Source organism: Panthera uncia (assembly GCF_023721935.1).
Source record: "Panthera uncia isolate 11264 chromosome D3 unlocalized genomic scaffold, Puncia_PCG_1.0 HiC_scaffold_8, whole genome shotgun sequence".
In the NCBI taxonomy this organism is placed as follows: Eukaryota; Metazoa; Chordata; class Mammalia; order Carnivora; family Felidae; genus Panthera; species Panthera uncia.
The window spans coordinates 80,422,066-80,449,075 of record NW_026057586.1 but is presented as its reverse complement, the minus strand read 5'-3'; the positions used below and the strand labels follow the sequence as shown (position 1 = coordinate 80,449,075).

At 63.1% G+C, this 27,010-nt stretch overlaps 1 protein-coding gene across 2 annotated transcripts in view; it reads right to left on the bottom strand.

Annotated features, from left to right (window-relative positions):
- Positions 1-27,010, bottom strand: part of RBM19 (RNA binding motif protein 19) — a 147,263-nt gene that overhangs the window by 6,199 nt on the left and 114,054 nt on the right. Inside the window, exons 24-25 of one of the 2 annotated variants that reach the window (XM_049619291.1) lie at positions 14,321-14,433; positions 12,755-13,711 (exon numbers count right to left, since the gene is read on the bottom strand). In XM_049619291.1, coding sequence (XP_049475248.1) covers positions 13,706-13,711; positions 14,321-14,433 — 119 coding nt within the window. In that variant the 3' untranslated portion in view covers positions 12,755-13,705. Of the gene's footprint in view, positions 1-12,754; positions 13,712-14,320; positions 14,434-27,010 lie in introns of those variants that run through there. The other variant, XM_049619290.1, reaches the window with a different exon arrangement.

Genomic DNA, 27,010 nt, shown 5'->3' with positions numbered 1-27,010 from the left:
GGGGGGGGCGGGGGGGGGGGGGGGGGGGGGGGGGGGGGGGGGGAAGCCATGGGAGGGCCTGCGAGGCTGGGCCTACAGCCGCCAGACGCCCTCATTCCACCTGCCCGTGCTGAATTAGAGCGAGGGGCCAGGCGGGCCAGTGGCTGCTTGGAGCCCAGGCCGGATAGGCTTCTGAGAGAACGGGCACGAGGGGGTCTTGTCTCTCGCTGCCTCAGCCCGTCTGGGTGGCTTCTGCAGAAAGCGTTGGCTTTGCACTCAGACCCCGGGCCTCGAAGCCTCACTCTGCTGTTTCCGGACCGCACAACCGTGGACAAGCCGCCACACCTCTCTGAGCCTTAGTTTCTGCACACGAGCCCTCGCTCACAGGGTCAGGGAGGGCCTTTGGTAAGAAGCATCCGGCTCCGGGGAAGTTCTCCATAGAAGCATTTCTAAGGCACACAGCGCCTATCAGTGAAAGATGATCGGACTCCGGGGGGCCGTGTCCGAGGATCCTACACAGCGAAAGCGGCTGACCCCCGTTTTAGGGAGACGAACCGAAGGCCAACCTCTGCTTCCAAAGACGAGGAGCCAGAACAGGTTGTCTCCGTGCAGTCTGCTGCCCGGTTTGCCAACGTCCAGATGCAAACCGGGCGGGATCTAAATGCTGGGCCTATTTATGTATTTGGTAAAGACTCCCGCCGGGTCCGGGGCTCGCATTTCTCACTCACTTTCTCCCTCGGGCTCTTTCTGGGTATTCGGGGGGGGGGGGGGGGGGAAGGGCACGGTGTTGGGTCCCCTCAGCCGCCTCCCTCCCTGGGCCTGGGTCTCCAGCCGGCCAGCCTTCGCTGCAGGTGAAACCGCTCAAGGGGAAAATGAGAAACTCCGCAGCGTTTCGGGGGAGGCGGAGGGCCGCGCTGGCCAACCCTCACTGCCGCGCCCCCCCGCCACCCCCCCACATCTCAGAGGCATGGCGGGGCCCTTAAGGCGCGAACGACGGTCATCAGTTGGTGGCAAGGCAGCTCATCCATTCCCCACGGGGGCGTGTGATTCTCCTGGAGGATCAACGAGAGCAGGAGCGACACCCACCATCACCGTGGCTGTTGTTTACTGAGCACTTACTACGTGCGAGGCGCTGGGCGCGAGCCGGTGTGCTGGGGACGACGGCCTGGAGGACGTGTCCTGGCCGCTGCCGGGTGCACAGACGCAGCGCTGGCGACCGCCACACTGCCCTCCCAGGGCTGAGGCCGAGCTCCCGACGACCACAGAGCCCCGTGTCCACGGCTGTCCCATCCGTCCACACACACGACCACGGGGACACGCACCCGCGTCCCCTCAGACGCCAGGGCGAAGCACCTAACCTCTCGCTCCCAGGACGCACGGGCACGTCAGTGTTCTGTCTGCCACGGCTGGCCCGTCCGCTCCCCGCCTCGCCTGTGGGCTCTGCAGGGCAGGGGCTGGGTCTGCCCTCCTCCCGCGGACCCCAGGGCCTGGCCCAGGGAAGGTGCTCGTGTCTTATGAATGAACAAATGCGCTGGGCTCAAAGGCAGGGAGACCAGACGGGCTTCTTTCTTCCGAGCTGAGTGACTTTGGGGGGCGGGGGAGGGGGGTCCCGGGCACAGCCCTGAGCCTCTGTTTGGTCAACTGCAGACTGGGGAGAAACCACAGGTTGCCGGGGTCACTAGGCTGCGGTGAGGACTCTGTAACTGATCATTCAGCTTTTTTATCGTGAAATCCCCGGGGCCGAGGACTTAGCTCTCAAAGGAAGATGGCCGAGGCACTAGGACTCAGAGCGGAGCCCCGAGAATCTGTCGACGGTGTGTCCGGAGGCCTGCAGGGGCTTCTAATGTGGGCCCCGAACTTCTCAAGCCCCGGGTCCGGGTCGACCACAGTCCCCGACAGAACTGCCTTTCCCTCTGGAGACAGAACACCGTTCCTGCTGGGACTCAGGGGACTGGTGTTACTTCTGCACCGACTGAGGACGGGCTGGGAGGGCGGACTCGGCTGTCCCAGCAAGGGGGGCCGTGGCACCACGGCGGCTCACCAGGCCAGGCAAGGACGCGGGGCAGGTGCACCGTGCAGGCCCCCACAAGCCCCGTTAACAATCCAAACGCTCCCCCTGGTGCGCGAGGGAGAGGGGCAGCAGGAACGGGCTCAGAGCCTTTTGCGGTCGACGCAGGGCCGTGTCTCCGCATTTGGGAGACGACGACGGGCAGATGGAGACCAGGCAGGCAGGCTGCGTGGCGCACAGTCTGGAGGTGAAGAGGTGAAGAGCACACGCCGACTCCGGCTTGGCCGCGGGGCTGTGTGGTCTCGGGCGAAGCACCTAACCTCTCTGAGTTTCCGCTTCCTCACTGCAGATTGGGACGGCAGAAGCGGTGCCCGTCTAGCGGGCTGGTGGGTGAACTGAGCCATCTGTGCTTAGGGCAGCAATGGTGACGGCCTCTTATCAGGACGGTGGAGAAAACCGGAACGAGGGAGGCCGCGGGAGGGAGGTGACCCCCGCTGGACGTCCACGGTGTGCCAGGGGCTTTACACATCCCTTTTGGTCCACAGGCCCCGCTGCAGTGGGGCCACAGCTTAGCGGATCCTCTGAGGTGGGTGTTCTCGTCCCATTTAAAGGAGACGGAGGCACAGAAAGGCCAGGTGACTCGGTCCCAGGGTCACGGAGCTTGTAAGAGTACAGCTGGATCTCACGCCGGAGTGCGGCCTGTTCCCGTGGCTGTCCTTAACCCCGATTCCCCGACCTCGGGCTGCGGGGCGCACGCAGGAGACGGGCACCCACGCAAGTGCTCAGAAGGGGACTGGGCTCCACCCGGGACTCCGGGTGCTGCTCTCCAGGACCAGGAGGGCCGCGGTCCCCCTGGGACGCTCTGCCCCGGCCTCCTGTCTCGGCTGGGGGTGCCGGCTGGACCCCACGGCTGCCCGGTACCCAGCGGGATGGATGGGTACCTGCGGGGGCCCCACACCCCAGATGTCGGCGACACGCAGGTGGGCTGTGGCATCCCTGGAAGGCGGCCTCGCCTCCCCCCGCTTCCCCAGAGCCTGCTCCCCGCGCCCCCGGGGGAGCTGGCTGCTGCCCGTGCGGGACGCCTGCTCCCCGAGAGCGCTAGGGGCCTCGGGCCACCCTGCCGCCCGCGGCTCCAATGTCAGGCTTTCCAATTCTGGTCACATCGCGCCCACACCTGCCTGCCGCTGCCACTCTCCTTTCCCGGACCCAGTTTGGGGTGAAAGCCTTCCTTATTAGTCAATCTGGATCCCACTTACTGTGAATTACCAGGCCTGATTGATATTCATGAGTGGATGCATCTGAAACCTCAGCCGGCTGTCACGTGACTCCCCGCCTTGGGGGCCGCGGGGACCTGAGCAGCCCTGACATGCGGCGGTGGCCCCCAGCCGGGGACAGCACGGTGCCCTGGGAGCGGCCCTTGGCTGACAGAGGTGCCCCCCGCCCCCCCCCCCCCCCCCGACAGTGGTGGTTGGGCCCGGAAGGTGCCAGCAGGGCTTTCCAGTCTGGACGGGTTCTGGGGGCTGGGGTGGGAGGGGGCCGGCGGCCAGGCTCCAAGCCCCCACCACAGCAGCCTCGCACAGGCCGTGCCCCACTCCCCTCTTCCCCTTTGCTTGGCTGTCTCCCGCTCCCCCACTGCGGGTGGGACCCCACTTCTCAGAAGCCCCTTCCCAGCACCCACATCTGCACGAGACCCCCGTTACTGTCCTCACGGTGCACCCAACAGTCCCCGCACACACACTGCAAAGCACCCCAGACTACATGGCGTTTCTGGAGCTGGGGGCAGAGCCGCGGTGCGTTTCCCAGGGAACAGGCCTTGGGCTGAGGCTTGGCACCCACCCTCCGGGGCCCTGGGACCCCCGGGGAGGGACAGTCTTTTCTATTTTCAGAGGAAGCAGATGCAGAGGTTCGAGACCAGGAAAGCAGAATCCGGGCTGGGTGATTCTCCAACCTGTGCTTCTGGGCCCTTCACCTCTCACCCCCCAAGGGCTTGGGTTTCTGGCAAGTACCCTCCTCTGGAGGGTCCAGTGGCTTTCGCTCCAGAAGCCAAGACTCCCAGGCAAGACACAGTTGAAGATAAATACTTGACAGTCAACTCAGAGAGGGTAAAAATGCCGACGGTCCTCTCCTCCCTCGTTCTGGAAACAGCTTTGCTGAGTGGAGGCTGAACGGATGGGGCTGGGACCGCTTTTCGGATGCTAACGAGTCCAAGCACGGGCTCCAAGCAGGACCCAGGAGGACCCGCTTTCCAGTCCGCCCAGAACCGCGGCCACACCACCCGGGGGGAGAGGCGGGAGGTGCTGTTGTCCCTGATTTGGGGCCACGCGGCCAGAGCAGGGGGCTGGGGATGGCAGAGGAGCCGCAACACAGAGAAACGAGGCTAACTCCCAATCTCCAGTTTCTGCATCCTAACGCTTCCAGAGAAAGTGGGGTTCGGAACGACGGGAGTCTTGGGAACCAGAATGGACCAGATCGGGCTCCCAAGAACCCCGGGGTACCTTCTGAGGGGAGGCTGAGGACTGTCTCCGGGCCAAGCTGAGCAGACGCAACTGGGGAATGCAGACCCGCTGAGGGCGCCCTGCACGGAGGGGAGGGGGCTGGCGGGCTTTGAGGAGGATCAGGGTTGAGGCTGCCTGGCTGGAGGGCACCTGCTGGTGGCCCGCCTGGCTGTGATGACGAAGCAGGATAGACCAGAGCGTGCAGGGAAGGTAAGGAACACAGAACCTTCCAGCAGGAGCGGAGGAACTCGATGGTCCACTCACCCGGGGGTTTGGTGAGTGCCATCTGGGTCCCCCAGCGACGTGAAAGCTTCCAACGTGAGAAGACAGGCTCCTGCGCGACCGGGATTTCCCTGGTTTTGGCCACGGAGACTCTGAACGGCCTGTTCAAGAGGCCAGACCAGGGCCGGCTTGGATCCCTGGGAATCCTTAGCAGGTGCCTCTCCTGCTGGCCACTACTGGGTACAAGGCCAGGTCCCTGCCCTGAAAGGGCGTCTGGGTGGTGACAGACTAGGCAGTGAGAGAAGTGTGGAGCAGTGACAAACCCACGGAGGCCCCCCGGGGAGAGCCCCGGAGCCGGGATGGGGGTGAAAAAAGGAGGGAGGCCGCCCCACTCATCTAGGTGGTAGACGGTGTCCAAGGAAGGGTGTGGGGGGGAGGGACTGCATCCAAGCCCCGACTTTCCACCGCCTGCCGCCCTACCCCACGTCCATGCCTCTTGGGAGTCCCCTCCCTTGAGGGCTCTGCCACGTGACGTACTGTGGCCAGTGGGGCAGCAGCAAACACGTCTTCACGCAGAAGCGACACCCATGGGTCTCTCTGGGGATCTGCGCTGACAACTGGTGCTTGGGTCTGAGAACGTACGGGCTTCCCGCACTCGCTCCCCTGCTCCTGGAGCACGAGGACCCCGCGCCTTCGTGGGGCATCCGGCTCCCACGTGGCCCTGCCCCGGCCAGAAGTGCCGCGAGACCGTCCGGGCTGTGGACGCTGTCTGGGCTGGCCTCTCCCTGGCCCTCGGTCCTGCAGCCTGGTCCTGCCATACTGGGAAGTGACACGCCGGGAGCCAGAGGGGGTTATGGGCTCTGGCCCCAACCCGTTCAGCGCCACGTCCCAGCCCTGAGAACCGCGAACGGAAGCAGTGATGTCGGCTACTGTGCACGTGGCTCCCGGCGTATCCAGCTTCCGCCCTTCTTCCGCAAAGCCAAGGGGACGACGAGACGACGGCCCAGACGGTGCCGCGGCCGCCACGGCACGCGCCTGGCAAGCGGCCTGCCTCCATCTGGCACCTTCCCGGAATACTCGCCACTTCGCTTCCCCAAGCCTCAGTTTCCCCACTGGTGCAACGAAGGCGACAAGTCTCCGCCTTGTGACTCGGCCGAGCTGGTGGCTGCGAGGGCTTTGCCCACTGCAGGGTGGCACGCGGGCATCAGAGGAGGCAGCGGTATCATCGCCTGGAATCTTCTCGGGGACCGGGAGACGGGAGGGCTCCTGACAGCTCCTGGGGAAGGCGGAAGCAGCTGCCGCCCGGAAATCTGCAGAAAAATGCCTGCTGTTGGCCTGAGCCCAAGCACCGGGCGCTGAGGCCCCAGCGGATCGTTTTCATGAAAGCTGCAATTAAGGGGAAGTGGGGTTTATTAAGGAAGCTGGAGGGGACGGAGCCCTGGCTTCTGGCGAGGCTCTAATTAGATCGCAGAGCCCCTCTTATTTCGCCGCTGAGCCGGAGCGCTCGGCCTCCTGGGTGGTGGGTGGTGGGGTGACACAGGGGACTCTCCTTGACGCTGGGGGGATGGGTGACGGCAGCAATTGCTTCCGCGGTGCTCAGCGCGTGGGGGGCGCCGGTCTCCGCCCTCGGCGCGTCTGTGCTCGTGAAACCGTCACGGCCCCAGTGAGTCGGTTCCGCCGTTGCTCTCGGGTCACAGGTGAGGACACTGAGGCGGAGAGAGGCCAAGGAGCCGGCCCAAGGTCATGCAGCGGGTGAGGGGCAGAGCCGGGATCTGGGCCCAGACGGCCTGGCTCTGGTCTGTGCCCGGGCCGCATGGTGCAGCGGGCAGCGCACGGGATGGGGAGTCCTTCAGGTGTGGCCTTGTAGCAGCCACTGGCCCTCTCTGGGCTGCAAAATTACAGGGGCTGGCTTTCGGTCGGGACTCGGCAACCTCGATGCGAAGGGTCAGACGGGGAATATTTTCGGCTTGGCAGGCGATACTGCCTCTGTTGCAATTATTCAACGACAGTATGTAAAGCCACGGGCGTGGCTGTGTGCCAATAAAACTTTATGCAAACAGGCAGGGGCGGGATCTGGCCCCCGGGCAGCAGTTTGCTAACCCCCGCTTCCCACCATTCACGGCTCTCTTCGTTACCACTTCCGTTTTACTGTCTTCACGGTCTTAATAATTCCCTTCAGACGGAGAGTTTTGTTTTGTTTTGTTTTGTAACCTCCTCCTGGAGCTCGGTGAAATCATAGGTTCGACGAGCTATCTGTGCATTTGTATTTGCAACATACATGTGAAAATAAACACACACGTTAAGAGTCTGCCCCGGCTGCAGCCTGCACGCGATGCTTCGTTGAGTCCTGTTTACATGTTACCTTGGTTCTCTGCACCGCTGGGGTGTCGAGGCAAAGGACGACTATGTGGGGGGGGGGGGACCCGGCCTCACACCCCGACTTTGAACAGAGTGGTTCTGCTCTGTTTTCTACACCGGGGATCCGCAGGACACTTTTGTTTGGGAAAGAGGGTCCCGTGGCCAAGAGAGTTTGGAGCTGTCTAGGGCTGGCTTAGAAATGAACTCGGGGGGCGCCTGGGTGGCGCAGTCGGTTGGGCGTCCGACTTCAGCCAGGTCACGATCTCGCGGTCTGTGAGTTCGAGCCCCGCGTCAGGCTCTGGGCTGATGGCTCGGAGCCTGGAGCCTGTTTCCGATTCTGTGTCTCCCTCTCTCTCTGCCCCTCCCCCGTTCATGTTCTGTCTCTCTCTGTCCCAAAAATAAATAAAAAACGTTGAAAAGAAAAAAAAAAAAAAAAAAAAAAAAGAAATGAACTCGGAAGTTCTGAGCTTCAAGCGAGGATTTACTGGCTCTCCCTTCAGGGGCCATGGGTCCCCCACGCTGCTTCTTAGATTTCTTCAAGAAACGCCGATGGTTTCCCATTATGCCTTTGGTCCGGCCCTCTCCTGTGAACTTGACACATGTCTGCCAAGAAGCTCTTTGTCTCCACCTGACGGCTAATGGTCATCTCCAGCATAATGTGCATTTAAACCCCCAACTCCTGGTGGTCCCCCCTGCCAGCTCCGGCAGCAACCGGCCTCGGCACATGCCAGCTTCTTTCTTCCCACCGTGCAGGCCCGAACCTTGGCCTTGCACACCTCAGACTGTGTCCCATGGGCTGCACCTTCAGCACATCTAGGACCTGGCCGCCTGTCACCTCCTCTGAGGGTCTCAGTCATCACCCCCCCCCCCACCCCTAGATAACGCATGTCACGCCCTCCCCCCTCCCCGGGCTCCGTCCACATGCCTCGCCCTCAGGGAGCTCCCCCGTTGGCCCTTCCCGACACCCTGTACAGACGGCGGCCCCAGTGGCCCTACAAGGAGCCGACTGCTGGCTGGCTGGCTCCCCACCTCCTGCCGTCAGCTCCCCGGGACCGGGAGCGTCATCTGCCGAGCTCACTGGTCCGGTGCCCACGGCCCGGCCTCGTGCACAGGAGGCTCCACAAACGTGTTGGACACACACAGCAAGGGGTTTTGCCTTCAAACCTCAGCTTCGGCTGCGTAGCTCTATTAGCTCCCGGGGATGAGGACAAGGGCTCAGACCACCCTCCGGGGAGCCTCAGGGCCGCTTCTGTCACCCCCCCTCTCCGCCCAGGAGCCCTAGGATGGCGCCTGGCGCTGGCCACAGCCCTTCTGAGCTACATGTGCCCGGGACTGACGGCATCTGAGGATACTGCAAACACGCGCACGCCGAAAAGCACACTAGGGATTCGTGGCAAGTAGGTGCTGGACGGGAAAAGCCTGATCGGGGGGAAAAAGACAGGATGCCTTTCGTTGCAGCTGCGCTGAGTCAGAGATCCAGACCCAGCACACAGGGGGCCTTCCCTCCGCAGCCCCAGACTCGCCTGTAAACTGGGGACACTGTGGCCAACCGCCCTACGCCTGAGAGGGGGACAGAGGCTCTCTCTCACGCTTCCTGCGCGGCATGGCGCTGGGCATGAGCCCTCCGCATGGTGTCACCTGGGGAAAGTGAGCCCACCTCCCACAGCCGCCGGGAGGTTCAAGCGGGGAGCATTCGGTCCGTCAACTATCGCCACCCCCCACCCCTGCCCGCACCAGGCAGGGGAAGCAGGGTGCAAAAACATGGCTCCTACCCTCCAGGGGGGGTGGTGGGGGGGGGACACAAGAAACCACCACAACGGAGGCCTGTGACATTTGGGGGGGGCTGGACCTTCGGGGTGGGGGGGGGGCTGGGCTCGCACAAGTCACTGCTGGCAAGATGCCCATTTCAATGGCTGGGGCAATATGGGAGAATGTTATTAAGCAAGTATTCCGCTAATCTTTTATTAGTAGTATTTCCGGAAAAAAAAAAAAAAAGCGTGCCACCTAGTCTCAGTGAGGCTCGGGGGAAACAGAAGTGGGGCGGGGGCGGCGGGGGGGAGGGACCCAGGAGCGGCTGTCGCGCAGGAGGGGGAGACCGTGTTCCATTTCTGCAAGGTGCACCAAAGGGTTAAAGTCATTTTCATTAAAATTTAAATTTCAGCAGGCGTTCACTCTCCCTTCCCCATCCTTTGAACGTTTGACTGGCAACCATTTCATATTTCAATCTCGGCAGAACAAATTGAATTAGATGTTGAAGCCGAGCTCGGTTCTGTTCACCAAAGCCTGCATGCTCGGTTTGCGCTAATCCTTCCTAGACGCCGCGGAGCACAGGCACACCGGCCCGGCCACAAAAGACAAGCCGAGGAGGCAGCAAAAGAGGGAGGAAACACAGGCGGGCGAGGGCCGCTGGAAACTGTCTTCAGCCTGACACGTGGGTCTTCAAGCCCAGGAGACAGAAGCTCATGTGGCCGTTCTGGCCTTGAATCCCGGGTGCCCAGCACATGGGGCCCCTGCTAAGTGTCTGATGAATGAATGAATGAATGAATGAATGAATGAATAAACGAACGGACAAACAGGTGAGGCGAACTGGCTGACTCCGTGGCAGCCTCTGCCTCTGGCTGGTGCCCCTTCCTGCCCCATGTGGAGTGATGGTGGCTGCCCGGCCCCCTCCCAGAGTCCAGATGCTTCCATGGGATCCCGGGTTCACTCGGGTCCCGTGACCCTCTACGCCAGCCCCTGACCGGCGTGCAAACCGGCCAGAAGACGCCGGCTCGAGTTTCCCGGGAGGGAGGCAGACCTGAGGGCTTGCCCAGCGACCTTTGCCGGGTGGGCACCGACAGGACCCTTTCCTTACGCAGCCAAGTGGGTGGACGGGTCTAGGAGTGCTGGCCCAGGGGCCCGAATCCGGCTCTCAGAACGGCCGGTTCTACTGTGACAGTGGCAACCCTGCCTGCGGGTGGGCCCGGGATCACAAGCGTTAGGAGCAAACCCAGCCATACCACGGCCTGGGGAGGGGTCCACCTGTTTTCCAACCGCACACCCAGGCAACCACTGGCTCATCTGGGGTCTGGCTGTGTGCCAGCAGCTGAACCATGTGCTTGCTCGGCCCGCTTTGGGGCCTGTGGGCAGAGGGCACCCTCTCCGGGCCACCTTCCTGTGCGTATGGACTCCCCATCCTGCCCCATGCCTCCGATGTGGGCCCAGCAGGCCTGCCGGGCACACGCTGGGGCCTGGCTTCCTTGGGCATTCGTGGGCAGAGCGCCCCAAGTTTCCTTCGTTGTGAAATTCGGACAGCAGTCGTGAGAACTACCCCTTATCTAGCACCCCTGCGGCATGCAACGGTCTAAGTGCTCCCCACCCAGGGTCTTTCAATGTTCAAAACGCTTCTACGAGGCAAGAAGTCTTCTCCTACCCATTTTAAAGGCACGGACGTGGAAGGAGGAGATGGCTGCATGGCGGCAGGGGTGCAGCGGGGGTCCCGCCCAGGACTTCCTGGGACCAGGGCCTGTGGGTCCTGCTCTCATTCCCCTCTGGGAGACCCCCGTCTAACTCCCACCCTCCCCCCGCAGGAGGGCGCCGGGCCCCTCCTCACCCCTCCAGAGCTGTCTTTACGGCCCCTCCCCGCACCCCCGCACCCCCACCCCGAGCCAGGCCCCACATTCCAACACTGGGTCCTACCCTCCAGGGTTCCCCGGGGCCTCATGCCCTTGCTGACCCCCCACGGCTCCTGCACAACTCCTGCCCTCCCACCCCGGCTTCCCTCTGGGCCCCCTCCCTGCCTCTGGCAGCTCCCTGTCTCCTTGCCGTGCCTGTAGGGCAGGTCCACCGAGGGGGACTTCGGGCAGAGCCAGAGACCAACGGGTGACAATGCCTCCACGTGGAGGGCCCCAGGGACTGGGAGGAATACCCTGGCTTCTCTCTCCTATGAGCCCCCAGAGCCTGAAGGCACCCACCCCCGACCAAACCCTGCTGGCAGGCTGTTGCCAGGGGAGCCTGGGAAACATGACCTGCGGGGCTCGGCCCCAAGAGTCCCAGCAGGCGTGCGGTGGGTGTGTCGTGTGTAGACGCGGGGCACACAGGCAGGGCTCTAGCTCCTGACTCTGCAAACGGCCGTCTGCACAGGCCTTGAGGTCAGGATCCCCCTCTGACCCTGCGGCCCCCGGCCCCACATCACCTCCCCTCTCCGGGTGCCTGCTCCGGTCCAGCCTCCAGCACGGCCCTCTTCCTGGCTCCCCCTGACCATCCGGGGGTCAAAGACCCCCCTTGAGAAACGGGTGAGTCTGCACATACATCGGGAGGCTCGCCGGGGCCGCACCCCTTCCTCAGCGGCCACCTCCGTGGTTTATTCCTGGCATTTCTTTTCTGGGCCGAATGATGGCCCACTGTCACTTCTAAATCCTCCTCATAAGCTCCCCTGTGCCCCATGTCCCTGGTGACAACAGTGCCCGTCCGCCGGATGTCTGGGCCCCACAGTCAGGAGTCCCCGCAGTTCACCTGGCACACTCTGGATGGATGCGTTTCTCCCAGGTGCTCCCGGCGGCCCCTCCCCCGTGCCGGGTGGACTTGACCCAGCTTCGCTGGACGGTCACCTGGCCATGCTCCGCCTCCTTCCAGAATCGTAATAGACACGGCAGTTCCGATATAAGTTACACAGCGTTAGTAGCTCCTGACTGCTCAGGGCTGCAGTCACTTTCAGTGGGGAAGGGACAGGGCTCAGGCCGTTCCCTGCACTAACTGCTGCCACTGAAAGGGACAGGGATGTCCGCACGTGGGAGGGGTGGAGTGTGGCCACTCTCTGAGTGAAGAAGGGGAATTTAAACTAAGATCTCAAAGGGAAATAAGGAGAGACAGGAAAGATGCGGGGGAAGGGTGTCTGGGCAGGGGGAAGAGCAAGTGCAAAGGCCCTGGGGTGGGAGCATGCTGGAAAGGCCAGCACGCAGGAAGTGAGGGACAAGAGGCAGGGCCTTCTTGCCGGGCGAGGAACGTGACTTCGTTCCAAGTGTGTGGCGGGCCCTGACGGGTTTTAAGCTATGACTTGCACGATCCGGTTCACGGATCCAGCTGGACCCCTCTGGCTGCCTGTGGGGAATGCAGTGCCCCTGGGGAAGGGGAAGGGCAAGGGGGGAGATGAGGGTGGCATCCGCCATGGATGTCCTGGAGAGCCAGGTGTGGCATGAAGGAGGGGTGATGGGGCCCCCCGCGATCTCCAGGGGAGCCGAATCGACTGCTCTCATTTGCTTATGTGGCGGCTCCCTGTCTAGACAGTGAGCCCCTGTGGGGGGGGGGGGGGGGGGGGGCAGAGAGGCCAGGCAGGGCAGCGAGAGGGAAGGGGACCCAGCGTCCCAGGCTGGTGTGAATGCATAGCCTATGCTCGGCACGCAGCCCCAGGCTGCAGGACTTGGCCGGTCCTGCCCTGGGGACGTCCTGGTACCTTTATCCGAGTCAGTTAAGTCTGTGCCAGCGACGCCTCCCGTGTGCCAGGCCCAGGGGGTCTGGTGGCCTCATATTTGGTGACACGGACTACCCCCCACCATCGGCCTGGCTCTGGCAGTGGGAGCACAAATCGTGTGTTCCACCAGGGGGACCCACGTGCTGCTCAACGGGACAGGCAGTGGTGGGGGAATGGGGCGGGCCCGTCACCCCCGAGACCCACGGCACCCGGGGGGACTGGCCACCCAAGGGCCTGGCCGGGTGAGGCTTAACACTGACCCTGCCGTACAGCCCCACCTGCACACTGTGGCCGCACCTGCTCTCTGCGGGACACTCCAGCATAAAGGCTGGTGACCAAGCCACTCCAGGTTTGTGCCTTTTGCCTCTGTTGTCTCCCAGGGCCGGGCACCTGCCCCACGGGCTGAGCCTCACAGAGCGACCAGCGCCGTGGAGCTTCGCTGGGGTTCCAGACGGCTCAGGCGACCGGATGGAGACGGGAACCTCCCGCCTCCGGAAACGCACGGACCCGGTTTTCTGCAAAGTTCGGAAGGTTCCTGGACACGCACCTGGAGCCCTGGCCAGAGGTCCCGAATTAAGAACAGAAGTGCCGATGGGCATTTTCTCTGGGCTTTACTTGGGTTGACACCAGGCTGGCACAATGTCACCTCCCTCGTACAGAGAGGGAAGCCGGGGGGTCAGAGGGGACCTCCCTGGTCTGCGGCCGGGGCTGGGGAGGGCGAGGCTGGGATTCAGACCCACAGCAGACCAGCTGTGGCTCTTTCCTCCCCATGGGGGAGGCCGTATTTCCAGGCTGGAGCAGGTGTGTGTGCACGGGCGCCCCAAGCCCGGGATAAGCCTTTCCACACCGCCTGCCGGGGCCGGGGCACGTCTCACGGGGTCCCCTGCCTGTGCGCGGAGGGCGTCCGCCATCAGAGACACGGCTTAGACGCAACTGGTGAGGCTGGTGGCTGGGCTTCGTGAGCAGCTCAGAGGCTCCCCAGCCCCGTGCTCCGTCGCTGGCGGTCCCACGTGACCTTGGAGCAGGACGGAGGCCAAGTCCCCAGCCGGGAGCACTCCCGCGGAGGGCCGTGGGTGGGAACCCCCCGCTAACAGCCCCGCAGGGGAAGGCGACAACAGGAGTTTCCGGGCTGGTCTCACGTGCTCAGCCCCGCGCCCGGGGGTTCTTCGTGGATTAAGGCGGCGATTTTTCTCACTAAACCTGTACGAGGTGGGAACCCGTTTTCAAGGCAGAGGTTGGGACCAGGGAGGTTAGGTAACTGGGCCGGGGTCCCCAGCCTCTGCAGCCTGGAGCGGGGGCCTCGTGCCCAGACGGCCCGGCTGCAGGGAGCTGCCCTCACCCCCGGTGCCACACTCGTTCCCCTGCAGCCGTGCGCCCCGGAGCAACCCCGAGTCCCTCTGTGCCCCGACCCTCCAACCAGCAAGGTGGGGCCCTGTCTCCCCGTCTGGGAGCAGCGGACTGACAGGCTTGGTGGGGGGCGGTTCGTTTTTGCTGCTCCCGGGTCCTGTGCTGGCACGAGAGGCTCCCTACCGCGGCCGCGCCTCGCCTGCCCGCGGCCCTTGGGTGCCGGGCATAGAGTGGGCACACAGTGGCCGCGGGAACCTATCACCCTGGAGGCCGGCTGGGGCCCAGGCTGCCCTGGCAGCGGCCTGAGGCCACTGTCCCCTCTGACCTTGGGCCGGGGCAGGGTGGGGGCTCTCTTTCCCCGCCCACCCGCGCGGTGCTGCCCGCCCCCTCCCCAGCCCATGTGGCAGGAGCACAGAAGCCGGAGCGGCTGTCCCCAGTCCCCAGGGCCCTGGAGCCACGTACCCTCTCGGTGCCAGCTCGCAGCTGAAGGGTTTGCTCCTCACTGTCATTTTCACTGTCTTCCAGCTGCTCCAGGATCTCGTCCAACATCACAGACCGCTTTTTCTTCGGGGGCTCTGTGGGAGCCCAGATGGCAAGAGAGGAGGAAAGAACAACCGAGAGGGTTGGGAGGTGGGAAGAGACAGCCGGCAGGAAGGGAGAGGGAAAGGGGTGAGCAAAATGGAGGGCGGGGAGGCGAGAGGGGAGAGAAGGCACGGAGAGGGAGGGGGCACGAGGGACGGGAAGCCAACGGGGAACAGAAAACACGGGAGGGAGAAACAGTGAGGGTTAGTCTCCCGCTTCACCACGGGGCTGCCTTCCCCCCAACCCCAGCCACTCCCCTGTTCTGCCCGCCACCCCCCTCCCTGTCTCCCACCCGCAGAGGAGAAGGGAGGGGAAGAGAAGGGAAGGGAGAAGAGAAGGCCCCCTCCCAGCAGCTCCGAGGTTAGCGGGTCTCTGTCCGGCTTGCAGGGAGCAGGAAACCTTCGGAGAGGATGGGTCAAGTGAGGGCAGTCGCTGGGGAAACAAACAGGAGCCGCGCAGGCTTTCTTGGAGACTGCAGGCTCTTAATGGCATGGGAGGCGGCTGGCATCCAGCAGGTGCTCAATTAATGTCGGGTGAAATCATGCTCAAAGATGGCAGAGGAGGCGTGGAGGGAAGAACAGCGAGAGGCAGCTTTACAGAGGAGGGGCGTTCTGACTTGGGCTTTGAAGGACACAGAGGAGGTTTCTGTGACGACAGGGGAAGGGGGTGCAGGTGCACAGCATGAACAACGGGACGGTGGGCTCAGCAATACCTATTCCCCCTGGGCCTCAGACGCTACTGAGCACCCATTGGGTGCCTCAGCTCCACTCCTCTTAACAAGCCCACAGGCAGGTGTTATTGCCTCTTGCAGGTGAGGGGACAGAACCACAGGCAGGTAAGTCTCAGGTCCCTCAGACAAGGGGTGGAGGCAGGACTCGAACCCAAGCAACACCACAGCCACAGCCTTCCCACTTTTCATGGGAGTCTCCGGTGCTGGCCAGAGAATGCCAGGGAGACAGAGGGCGGCTTGGGGAAGGTGAGCTGGTCCCCTTGGCCCTCCTGGGAGGGACGGGGTCGTGGGGAGGGGGAAGGCTGGGCTCAGGCCAGGCCTGCTGGCAGTCCCTCTTCTGGTCTAACCACTCACTAACGGTCAGCCTCAGTCAAGGAAGGAGAATGCGGGCTCGTTCAGAGGCGGCTGCGGACGAGCCGTCCCGATCCCCCGGCCCTCAAACACCTCCTCCGCGAAGTCTTCTGCGGGGACAAACCCTTCGCCTCCGGGTCTGCAGAGCCCGGTCTCGCCCTTGGCCCAGATGTGAAGAGTCCTGGGCCTCTTGTAGAATGTTCTGGGCCAGTGACTTGGCGTCCCTGAGCCTATTTCTTCACCGTGTTCCTCCCCAGGTGTCCGGGGGCACCGACCCCTTCTGGTCCTCTCCACGGCTACCTGCCTGATCCAAGCACTTTCACCCGAATCCCTGTTCCCGCCGCCCCACACCGCGGGGTCTGCCCTGCCCACAGCAGCCCGAGGGATCCTTCTAGAACAGGTGCTACCCCCGGGGGTCTCAGAGCTCCCACGGCTTTGCCCAGCAGGGAGCGGGAACTCTTGCGTCCCCTGGGTGGCGTTACTCGAGCTGGGCCCTCCGGGAGACCCCTGCCCCCGCACGACCCAGGTCGCCTGTGTTCAAGCCCCAGCTCCCATGCCCCCTTCTCAGAGGACCCCCAGCCCTGCCGCGTGACCCTTCTCACCACCGACACCACGGCGCACGTTTCTTTGTCTGGGAACAGAGCTGTCCTGTGGGTTGCTATGTCCCCTGGCTCAGCACACAGCCTGGAACCCAGTGTGTGCTCATTGATGTTTGCCCAGTGACGGGATGAGCACGTTGAGCGGGAAGGGGGGACCGAGCGAGGCTTGAGAAAGTGGTGGGAGGCTGCCTGCCCCCCACTCCCCCCGCCGCAGGAGCCCCCAGGCCTGGCAGCTGTATCCGTCATTGTTAGTCATGGAAAGGGAGAGGGGGCAGGACGGGCTGGGGGTAGGGGCGGCAGCCCCCGGGCTCAGACACACGCTTCTTCTCCCCGCTGCCTGCTTGACGCTCTCGGTTTCCTTATAATCGCCAGGCTCCGGAGGTGCACAATGGCCTCTGGAAATTGAATTTGTGGGCAGGTAATGGGAGCCGGAAAATAGAAGGGCAGGAAAATAGGGCCTGTGGGCCTGTCACTGACGCCCCCTGCTCGCTACTAACAGCGGGGGGTGTGAGCTCCCGGGATGGCGGTCCCCGCCCTCCCGGGCTCCCGAGGGGCGGCCGTGGCGGTGGAGCCACGGTCCTCCCCTTCGGGGATCGTTCTGGCCTTCGCCGCAGCCCGACACAGGCCAAGGGAGCAGGCTTCTGCCTACGCGTCCTATGGCTCAAGCTCTCAACCAGTTCTGCGCCCCACGCGCCGCCCCCCCCCCCCCACCACCACCGTGTCGCCGCGTCTCTAGTCCGCAGGATGGCGGGAGCCTCTTCCGCCCTCCCTCCCCAGCCCAGGCTCCCAGGGGAGTCAGAACATGTCGCTCCTTTGTCTAACCCTCCGTGGTGCCACCCCACCTGGGGCAAAGCTGTCAGGACAGCCTCTAAGCCACCCAAGTGGTCCCTGTCGCCTCTGTGAACTTCCGGTCACACTCTCCCCCTCACTCGCACGGAAACAGCCACCGGGGGACCCCTTCCCGGTTCCTGGCACCCCCCGTCGCCCCCCTCTCCCATGTCCGGACTCTGCACCTGCTGTCCCCTCTGCCTGGAGTCCTCTTCTCCCAGGGAGCCACCGGGGGGAGGAGGAACCTCACCTCTTGGGGGCTGGGGTCTCCCTGATGCTGTCTGAAGTCACAAGTCCCCCCGGTGCCCCTGCCCTACCTCCCTGTTCGCTTGCCACCATGGCATTCAGCCCTGTGTTTTACTGTTCAGCTCGCTCTCTGCCTCTCTCACAGGAATGCTGTCTCCGGGAGGCTGGGGTTTTGTCTGCATCGTCACTCTGTGCCCCCCAGTGCCTCCAACAGTGTGGGACACGCAGCGGACGCTCAGAGAGTACTTACTGAGTGCCTAAACGGACGGGTGGCAGGGACAGACGAGGGCGAAGAGGGCAGGCTGCTGAAGGACAAACCCAAGCAGGGTCAGGAACCGAAAGTGGCCTTGAACCACCTTCATTCACGTTTTGGTCCCCTGACGACACAGACCGGGGCAGTGCTGCCCTGGGCCGGGCGTGGGAGTGAACGGGACAGGCCCCGTCCAGTGTGTTCCTGGCCCACGGAGGGGAGATCGCGACGGAGCCAGACAGATACAACCCAGGGCGGGATTAGTGCCGGGACGGGGAGGCCCTGCTCCAGTGTGGGCTATCAGGGCGGCTTCCTGGAGGAGGCGACAATGTAAGCATGGCCGGTGCTGACTCCCAGCTCCGGCCCTCTCCCGCCACCGTGCTAGTCTCACCCCTGGCTGGCGGCTGTGCTCACGGCTTCATGGCCTCTCCCACCCCCTGAGCCAGCGGGCCCCTCCCAAGCTCAGCCCGGCCTCCTGGACACCAGCCACACTCAGTCTGCTGGGGAGCAAACCAGTTCTTCCACGCCTTTGCCCAGAATGCCGGCCCTGGCCTTGGTCACCCTATGCCTTCCTCGGAGTCACCTGGCCCCAGAGACCCTCTCCTCCCCTGTGGCCACTTGACGAGCGTCTAAGAGCCAAGCATCCGTGATGCAGCGGTAACAGAATGAAAAGAACCCACGGCACCCCGCGCTGGCCTCTGATCCTATGTTTCCCCTCCCCGGCAGCGGGGCTCTCACCCCTCGGAGCCTCAGCTCCCCGTCCCGGGACAGGTGGCCGAATGGCCACATGATAGGCTACTGCCACTCCTGCACCTCTCAGCACAGAGTGGCAGCTCGGAGGGCCTCTGCCGTCTGACCGGCCTCAGGCCTGCCCTGGCCCCAGCTGCGAGCTCCGGGAGCCAGTCTGCCTTGTCCCCAGTGCCCAGCACAGAGTAGGCGCTCTGCGATCACGTGCTGAACGTAAGAACGAATGAATGAACGAGCAAATGAGCGATTGAGTCCCAGGGCACCGAGGTGGGTCGTCTCTGAAAAACCGCACTGATGTTGACGGGACAGCAATACAACATAACGGGGGCGGGTGGGGGCGAGATGGCATCTGGCCGGGGAAACCGAGGCCCAGAGGGCGGGGGACGCGGCCGGCAGAGGAGTGCACACAGGCGGGGTGCAGGACAAGTGGTGCCTCGGTGGAGTCTCGGGGGCCCTGCCTCGGGGTGGGGGGGCCCCGCCAAGGTCGCATGGGAGCCTGTGACACCGACACAGGGCCCGCGGTTACCACGTCCGGCTCTAGGATCACACGCACTGGCTTTGGCACGTCCCCCGTTGTGTGCCCTCGGGCAGGGCACGTACCCTGAGGTTCACGCCCTCGTGTACAGAATTGGGGGGGCAGGGCAGTTCCTCACTGCTCCCCGTCTCTCTAGAGCCACCTCTGCTGACCTGAAGGCTCCGAGGTAAGGAGCAGGTGCAGGCTCCCCCTTCCTGCGCAAGCCTCTCAGGGCACCCCTCCGTGCCCTCAACGCTTCCTTGCACGCTCAGGGACGCACGCGTGGACACCTCTCTCCCACCAACGACTAGCCTGTCTGTGCCACAGTCTCCCTACCTGTGACGGGGGGGCGCTACCAACATCGACCTCACGGGGTCGCGGGGAGGACTGATGGAGGGAAAAGAGCAGCGATCGGCACCTGGCTAGAACCCAGCCGATGGCGTGGAGACCGACATCTGTGCTACCGAAACTCACGTCACACGTGCTGATTTAACGTCTTGCTTTGCCATTAGGCCAGTGGGCGCCGACGGGGCGGGGACCGTCATCGGGCGGCCAGCACACGGTGGGCGATCCACGGAGAGCTGTTAGGCAAACGCACGGAATGACGTGGCAGGTACAGTATCCACTCCCCACCCCACGTTGGAAAACGGCCCAGGGGATCCGCCGACCCCAGCGGGGCGAGGGAGGGGCGTACAAAGCGGGTCGGCGACTGGCTAACCCCACGGCCTTGGAGGTCACGTGACCGGAGGTCCCGGCTCTGCCGCCTAACGTCCCGGTGACCTCGGGTAGGTCACCTCAGCTCTCCGGGTCTCGGCTTCCTCGCCCGTCCACGGGGGATGAGAACGGAACCCGACTCGCGGGGCGGCTGTGCGCATTAGCGAGTCTGTGCGCGAAGCCCCGCACGGTGCTCGGGGGCCACGACTGCTCTCGTGGGCCCTGGTGCATCTGGCTCAGGTCAGCCCCCGAGCGCCCCCCCCGCCCCCCCTGAGAGGTCGCGCGTTCCCACCGAACGACACCCAGCGACCCCCCGCCGGCCCTGCCTGCACGCGGAGCACCCTGCTTGCCGGGAACAGCTGCTGAAATCCCACTTCCCCGACATCAAAAGCCTCAGTGGGTTTTCACCAAACAAACATAATGCAGAACCGGAGAAAGGTGTAAAATAAATAAACAAAACAAGCTGTGCATTTTCTTTCAGCATTACAGCTGCACCCGAAGATAAACAAGAGAATGTCACCAAACATCAATACCCGAGAAATTAACTTGACAAAAAACTCAGCCGTCCCCCAACAACCCCCCAGTCCTGCCCCCCTCCCCGCCCCCCCTCCTCCAACCACCATTTTGCATTTCTGGAGTTCCCATCTAATGATTTTATTTTTCAATTAATTCCTTGACAGAATGCCAGCCCGCGTCTCTCTCCCGTCCCTGGCTGGCGCTGTCGCCCTGCGTGGAAGGCACAGGCAGGCAGAGACAGAGAGGCGCGAGCGGGTGGGCGGGGGGGGGGGGGGGGTTGCACTGCCGGGAGGACAAGAGAAAGCGCTTCGTGGGGTTTTGTTCCAGAGGCAGAGCGCTAAGGAAGGGCGAGCGGAGCGGGGCAGAAGGGAATTCTGAAAGGGACGGGAGAGGAGCAGGTGACGGCAGCGGGGGGAGGCTGGAGCCAGGCTGCCGGGATCCGAGCCCGCCGCCCCTGGCTGGGCCGCCTGGGGCAGGGAGCCTCACCTCTCTGTGCTGGGTCCCTGCACCGACTGAACAGTACCCTGCTCGGGCAGAGCCTAGGGGTCTTAGACGGGCCAATGTGCTGAAGTCTTTACGGCAGCACCTGGCACGGCGTGGGCGCCCAGGAGAGGTTGGCTGATCTTATGGCTCATCGGTGGACGCAGTTGCTGGGCATTAATGAAGGCAGGCAGGCCACTTCCCTCCACTTGAAAATGGGGGCAGCAATACCAGCCCCGGACAAATGCAGTGGCCACCGTGGGACAAATGCAGGAGCCATAGCGTTAGCGGGTGGCTCTGCGACGTACACGTTAGTGGCTTTCCGTGGCCACGGGGGAATGTGCAACCCTGGCCCGGGACGGGCTGGGAGTGTTGGGGGGCATAAGCCTCCAGAGAAACCCTCCACCGGCGAGGTGTGTTAATGGGGACTTGGGGGACACGTGTCCCAGCTCCCTCGACTCCTGGGGGACAGCTCTGAGGTGTTCCACGCCGATCTGCCCACTGCTGGCTCACTGCGGCCCCTGGACGGGTTCCCTCCCTTCCTCCCCATCCCTCACCTCCTCTGTGATCTGCTCTGGACCTAAACCCACGTCTCCGGGTCGGCCTCTGGGGAACCCATGCCAGGACACCATGTCCACAGGTGACCAAATGGGAGGGAGCCTCAGGCCCCAGGCCCCCACAGAGCATCTGAAGTTGCGGACGTGATTCAAAGACTTAAATAGCTAGTGACGTGCGAAAAAGCGGGGGGCGGGGTGCGCTCCACGAGAATCTCCATTTCCAGTTTTTCTGGGAATTGGCTGACCTGTGTCCCCACCTAAAATACTGTGTGCCAGGCCTGGTGCTGCGGATCCAGCCGTGAAGACAACTCTCAAGGATACTCTGAACCATCAGCCACGGTGGCCGCGTCGGAGCTCCAGGGTGGGCAGAGCCCAGGCACCTGAGAGCGAGCGGTGGGCTGCGAGACCGAGGATCTCTGCACTCCTTGGGCCTCACATCGTCGGAGCTCTGCAGGGAAGGGCAGGACGGGTCTTCAGGGAAGGGCAGGACGGCTCCCAAGCACCTGCGGGCTCTGGGCGGCAGGCTGGGTGAGCGAGCGGTGGGAGAAATCCCACGAGCTGCGTGTTATTGTCCCGTTTGTCAGATGGGCAAGCGATGGCTCTAGGGAAGTCACCCGACCATACTCTCCCCTCGCCCCATCACACCAGTGGTGCCTAGGGGCCCGTGGCTCAGTGGCCGCCCTGCAGTGGAGAGGCCGGCACAGCCCTCCTTAGGGAAGAGCTCGCGACAGGGAAGGCGAGAAACAGACGGGGCCCCCACAGTCCCCACCCACGTGCGGCAGCAGCCTGCGCGAGGCCGGTGGTTCTCGACCCAGCTGCCCGAGAGAATGATCTAGAATCTACTCAAGACACGACCCCACCCCCAGAGGTTGTGATGTACGGCCTGGGAAGGGTGCTGGTTATCGAGACTGTTGGTCACGGCCCCTACGAATCACCTCGGTACTCGGGGCTCCGTGCAGCTTGGTGGGTGGCCCACGCCCTGTGCAGTTCTAGGCAGCTGGCCTGGCGGCTCCCCACGCACAAGGCCTGGATTATTGTGGATTTAGCCCGGGGTAGGGCTGTGGGGCCAGGCCAAGCCCGGGGGTGGGGGGGTGCTTTCGGGCCCAGGCCTGCATGTGTTTGCATTAGTTACGGAGGCTGGGGAGGCCAGCGCAGGCTGGGGAGGCCCGGGAGTGGCCAGGCGAGGGTGACTCCTGCCACTGGAACAAAGGAAGAGAAAGGGGACTAGTTGGAGGTCATCGTCTGCCCCCGTCTCAGGCCTGGAGGGATCTTCCCATTTCCAGCAGTTTGATGGGCATTAGCCTCCCGTCCCTTCCTCTTGGCGCAGCCCTGGGCTGGGAGTAGAGACCGGAAGGGAGGAAGTGTTATCGTCTCCTCAGGGGGCCAGGGCAGAAGGGAGTCCGCACCTGGTACCTTAAGTGGCCAGGCAGGAACGGCGGGGGGACTATAGGGAGGGCCGCGGACTGTGGCAACTCGGCCCAGCCGTCCATGGGCACGCAGACCCAGGGTGGTCACACCCGATCTTTCCAGAGGCCAGGATCTCGATCTTCAGGTCCAATCTTCTGATGGCAAAATAGTGGCAATTCATTGAAAAAACAAAAACAAAGACACAAACCCCACCTGTCCATATTTTATGGACAGATCTGTGGTGGAGGTCTGGGGCTGGCTCACCTGTGTGGCCTCTGACTTACTGTCCCTCCCCTCTCGGTCTCCAGAACCCTGTCAGCTTTACTTGTGGCCGCACAGCCCGTAGCAAAAACCTCCCCGTCTGTCTGTTCGTCTTGGGTTTCTCTGGCCTGGGCCAACCTACAATTCAGAAACAAAATCGGCCACCCCCTGCCGCCAGCTACAACCCTGGAGGGCCGTCCACCCTCCTCCTGCCCCTACTTCCAGCACTCCGGTCCCCAGGTCCCTGAACCCCTGTCCAATCCGGGCCCGGCTCCCTCCCCTCCCAAGTCGCTCTGAAATTCTCCTTCTGTCAGTTTAATTCTGTGATCGATGAGGAAGAGCAGGAGAAATGGCCCGGCACAGCTGGTTTCCCCGTTAGCCCTAGCAGGGATTCCTGGCCTCGCTGGCGACGGCTGAGTGAAATGTTTGCGGAGCGCAGAGAACACAAGTCAATAACAATTTAGCTGGATTGGGAGCAAGTACCTTCCCCGCACGGACAGCCGCTCCCGGGGGAAGGGGAAGAGAGTGTGCACGATATTGCTGAAGCACTTGGAAATATTTCCAAAACACCGCGCAAAGAGGCTCGGGGCGTGGGGCAAGGAAGGAGGGAAGGGGCGGAGGAGGAGGAGGTGACCTACAGACGCCCGCTCCGGGGCCCCTCCAGCCTCCCCAGCACCTCCGCGGGGAGAAGCTTTCGGCTTGCTGAACGTTGATCCCCCTCCCCGCCCCCCACTGTCATTTGCGCCCTTGTGGGCAGCCGCCCCTTCTTCGAGCCACCTGACCAACCAGTTCCCGCTTCTCTAGATTCTCGGTGTGCGCCAGCTGGGATGGCTGGGGGCGTGTGTTCGAAGAGCTGGGGGCCCGGCTGATTTCGCCTTCTCTCCTGGTGCCACCCACCCTGCCATGGCTGGGAGCTGGAGCAAGAATAAGACACGCCACGTGCTTCCCAGAGGCGGAATTGGGAGCTGCGGCCTTCCCTCTGGGGCGACCGGGACGGGCCTTCGATGCCTCTGGAGGAAGGGCCGTGGAAGCGAAGCCTTGGGGAGGGAACGAGAGGCACCCGAATGGAGGAATGGAAAGGAGGCCAGGGGAGCTTACGGGAACCCTCGGTCTCTGGGGAGCTGGAAAGAGCCACACCGCAAAGGGATATTTTGAATAATAAATTCTGTGACTTCACATACTTGCTTGAACTTTCCCGACTGTGGTTTTTAAAGCCTGATGATTATGTTTTCACGGCCAAGATCAAGAAGGCCTATTTGCAAGGGCTGGCGTGGGGATAACGGGCTCTCCTGGTCCCCGGTCTTTTGAAAATGTGCCGTCCTGTGAATGATTAAGTTACGGAAGGGGGGTGGTGGTGAACTGTCGCAGGCTTTAAATATCATCTGTATGCTGATGACTTCCAAATTTATATCTCGGCCCAGACTTTGCCCCTGAGCTCCGAACTCCTAGATCTATTTGCTTGACATCCCACGGGGAGTCCTAATAGGTGTCTCAAACCCCCTGTGCCCCCTCCCATAAGCCCCCACCTGCTCTTCCCGGCTTCCTGGGCCTCATCACCATGAGGCAACACCACCCTCTGAGTGCACGCTGGCCTTAATTTCCCTCATGCCTTCCAGAAGCAAATTAGGCTGGCTCTACCTTTATCACATAGGCTCAATTCACCTGCATCTCTCCATCCCTACGGTCTCTGTCCCCACCCAGGCCCCTGCCCCACTTGCCCCTACCTCCATTCTTGCCCTTCTATAAGATGCATGCCTCGTGTCACAGCACGGAAGAGGTCTGACGGTGTAAATCGGGCCGCAGCACTCCTCTCTTCTTAAACCTCTGAGAGACTTCCTGCTTTACGTTGAATGAAAAGCCAGGTTCCCTGCCAGGCCCCACAAGGAGCCCTGCTGGCCCCTCTCCAGCTTTGTTTCCTAGCATTCTGCAACCTGGAACCGTCCTCTAGCCACAGTGGCCTACTATGACCATGCTCCTACCTCAGGGCCTTTGCACCTGTGGGGCCCCGTGCCTGGAATGTTTTTTCCTCGCGTGTCCTTCGCATTTTCGGCTGACTGGCTTCCTTCTTCCCATCTCAAAAGCACTGACTCCTTGGAAACACTCTTTCCAACCACACTCTTTCCCACCTCCCGAGAAAAGAGGGGTCGTGGTGGAATTAGCCACCCGTGGCTTTTCGGTAAATTAAGGGCAGCCATGTCACAAGCCCTAAGGCCTATGAACTTCTTCTGCAAGTGGGGACACGTAAACAGTTCTGGTCTCTGTTGCAGCCACTCTGCTCCTCCTTTGCAGTGTGAGTATGCAGCCGTAAGTACCCTGGGAACAAATGGACGCGGCCGTGTGCCACACACGCTTTATTGGCGAAACAGGCCGCAGGCTAGAAGGGGGCTGTAGTTTGCAGCCGCTGCCCTACCCGGACTGGGAGACCAGCTCCGATAAAGGGGGGATAACTTGGGATTTATTAGGGGCTTCTGTGGCTACAGGGCGTGGTGAAATAGGCTTATCTGTTCTGCACTGTGCAAAGCTGTGTGCCCTCCGGCAGTTCACTAGACCTCTCTGGGTCGCAGTCTGCACCTCGGAAAGATGAGAACGTCACTTCCCTCCAGGGAGGCGGGAGGCCCAAAGGGGACTGCGCGCCCGAAACCCCTTAGCAGTGCTCCCCGCCCGGAGTGAGTCCTCCGCCGGCTCTCTCCCCTCCTCTTCTCTTGCACCTGACTCGGTCGTTACTAAGAAGCCGCACGGCTGCCTCCTTCAGAGCGGTAGGGTGTCGAGGTTCAAGGTGGGGAAGAGCTGGCTTCAGGCCAAGCGGGGCTCGGGTGCTGGCTGCACACCTGGCCACCGTCCGTCCAGCCTTCCTGTGCCCGGGCTTCCCTCCCACGGGGTGACAGTGAGGAGGAACCGAGTGGCCTCCTGCACGGGGCCGAGTGCCTACTAGATGCTCGGTTAGGAGGGGCTGTTCGCTGCTCATTCATGCACCCGTGCCAGATGCAGGGCCAAGGCAGGGGATGCGGAGAGGGCCCTGAGCCTGGGGACGGAGCCTCTCGGGGAGAAAACACATCGGACAATTGCACACGTGAACCCAAAGCGGCAGGAAGGCGAGGTGAGGGGTGGGATGGGGGAGTTGAGAAGATAAGGGGCATCGCGTCCAGGGGGACTTTCAGACGCTCTGGCGGAGACCTGAGGGCGACGCGGGGTGTGGGTCAGGCTGCCAGGACGAGGGCACCAGCAGTCAGGCTCCTTCCCTGCCTGGTCCCCCGGCTGCAGGGGGGGTGGGGGCAAGGGCTAGTGACCCACCCGGACAGGCACCCGTCTGCACCCGGAGAGAGCAGATCTCCCACCCCGGCCGGGCCGGGCTCGGGCGGGCGGGGGGAGGCACGGCTGCCAGCTGCTTGCCATGCCGGTCATGTCTGCGCTCCCGGCTCCGGAGGTGAAAGGTGCAGCCGCTAACCACAGCCCATCAGTCCTCCCAGCTGGAATAAGGCAACGGCGGGAAGCGGAGCCGTGCTCCCGGCCCAATAAAAGCCTGGCTGCGCGGGCCTCCCTGGCTGCGCGGGCTCCGAAACAGAGGGTTCTGCGGGCGGGTTGCTTCTCTACCATTATATTCTCTCGGTGCCGCTCGCGGGTACCGCGGCCTGCCGAGGCCCTGAAAGCTTCCCGATGCCTGGACCCTGCTGGTTTGTAACACGCTCGGGAAGAAAAGGGCACAGCCAGTGGCCGACTTTCCTCCTCCTTCCCTCCTCGCGCTCTCTTTTCACCCTCCCACAAGCAAGGCGCGGAAGAATGGCACTTCACCTGCTGGGGGGTGGTGGGGGCTGCTGCGAGGTGGAGAGGGGAGAGCCGGTTCTGGGCCGGGAGGGGAGGCAGGGCAGGGGCGAGGGGGAGGGCGGCTCTGTGCAGAAAGGCCGTCTCGCTATTCCCTCCCAAAGCACCTCTGTCTGGCGTCAAGGCCTTTGCAGACTCAGGGCAACTTTTCCGAGGCCTTTCAAAGACCTGCCCTTCGCTGCTCAATCCGATGGGTATTTGGTAGGTGCCACCCGGGCACTGAAAACAGGATACCCGGCTGTCTTACAGGGACCTCGGAGAGGACGCAGGCTTCCACGTGGTGGGGAAGCTGGGGGTTTAAAACCAGCTGCCAATACAGGGGCCTAGGCAAGCGGCGAGCACCAGACCGGGCACCGAGCACGTTCAGTTCCCACAGCTGCAGTGGAAGGCAAGGCGTTACCAACACCCTTTCCCCCGGCGAGGAGCCCTCCTCCTCCTCTCGCTCCTCCTCCTCTCCCTCCTTGCCTCCCTCATCCTCCTCCCTCCTCTTCCTCCTCCCCCTCTTCCTCTCCCTCCTCCCCTCCTCTTCTCCCCTCCCTCCTCCTCCCCCC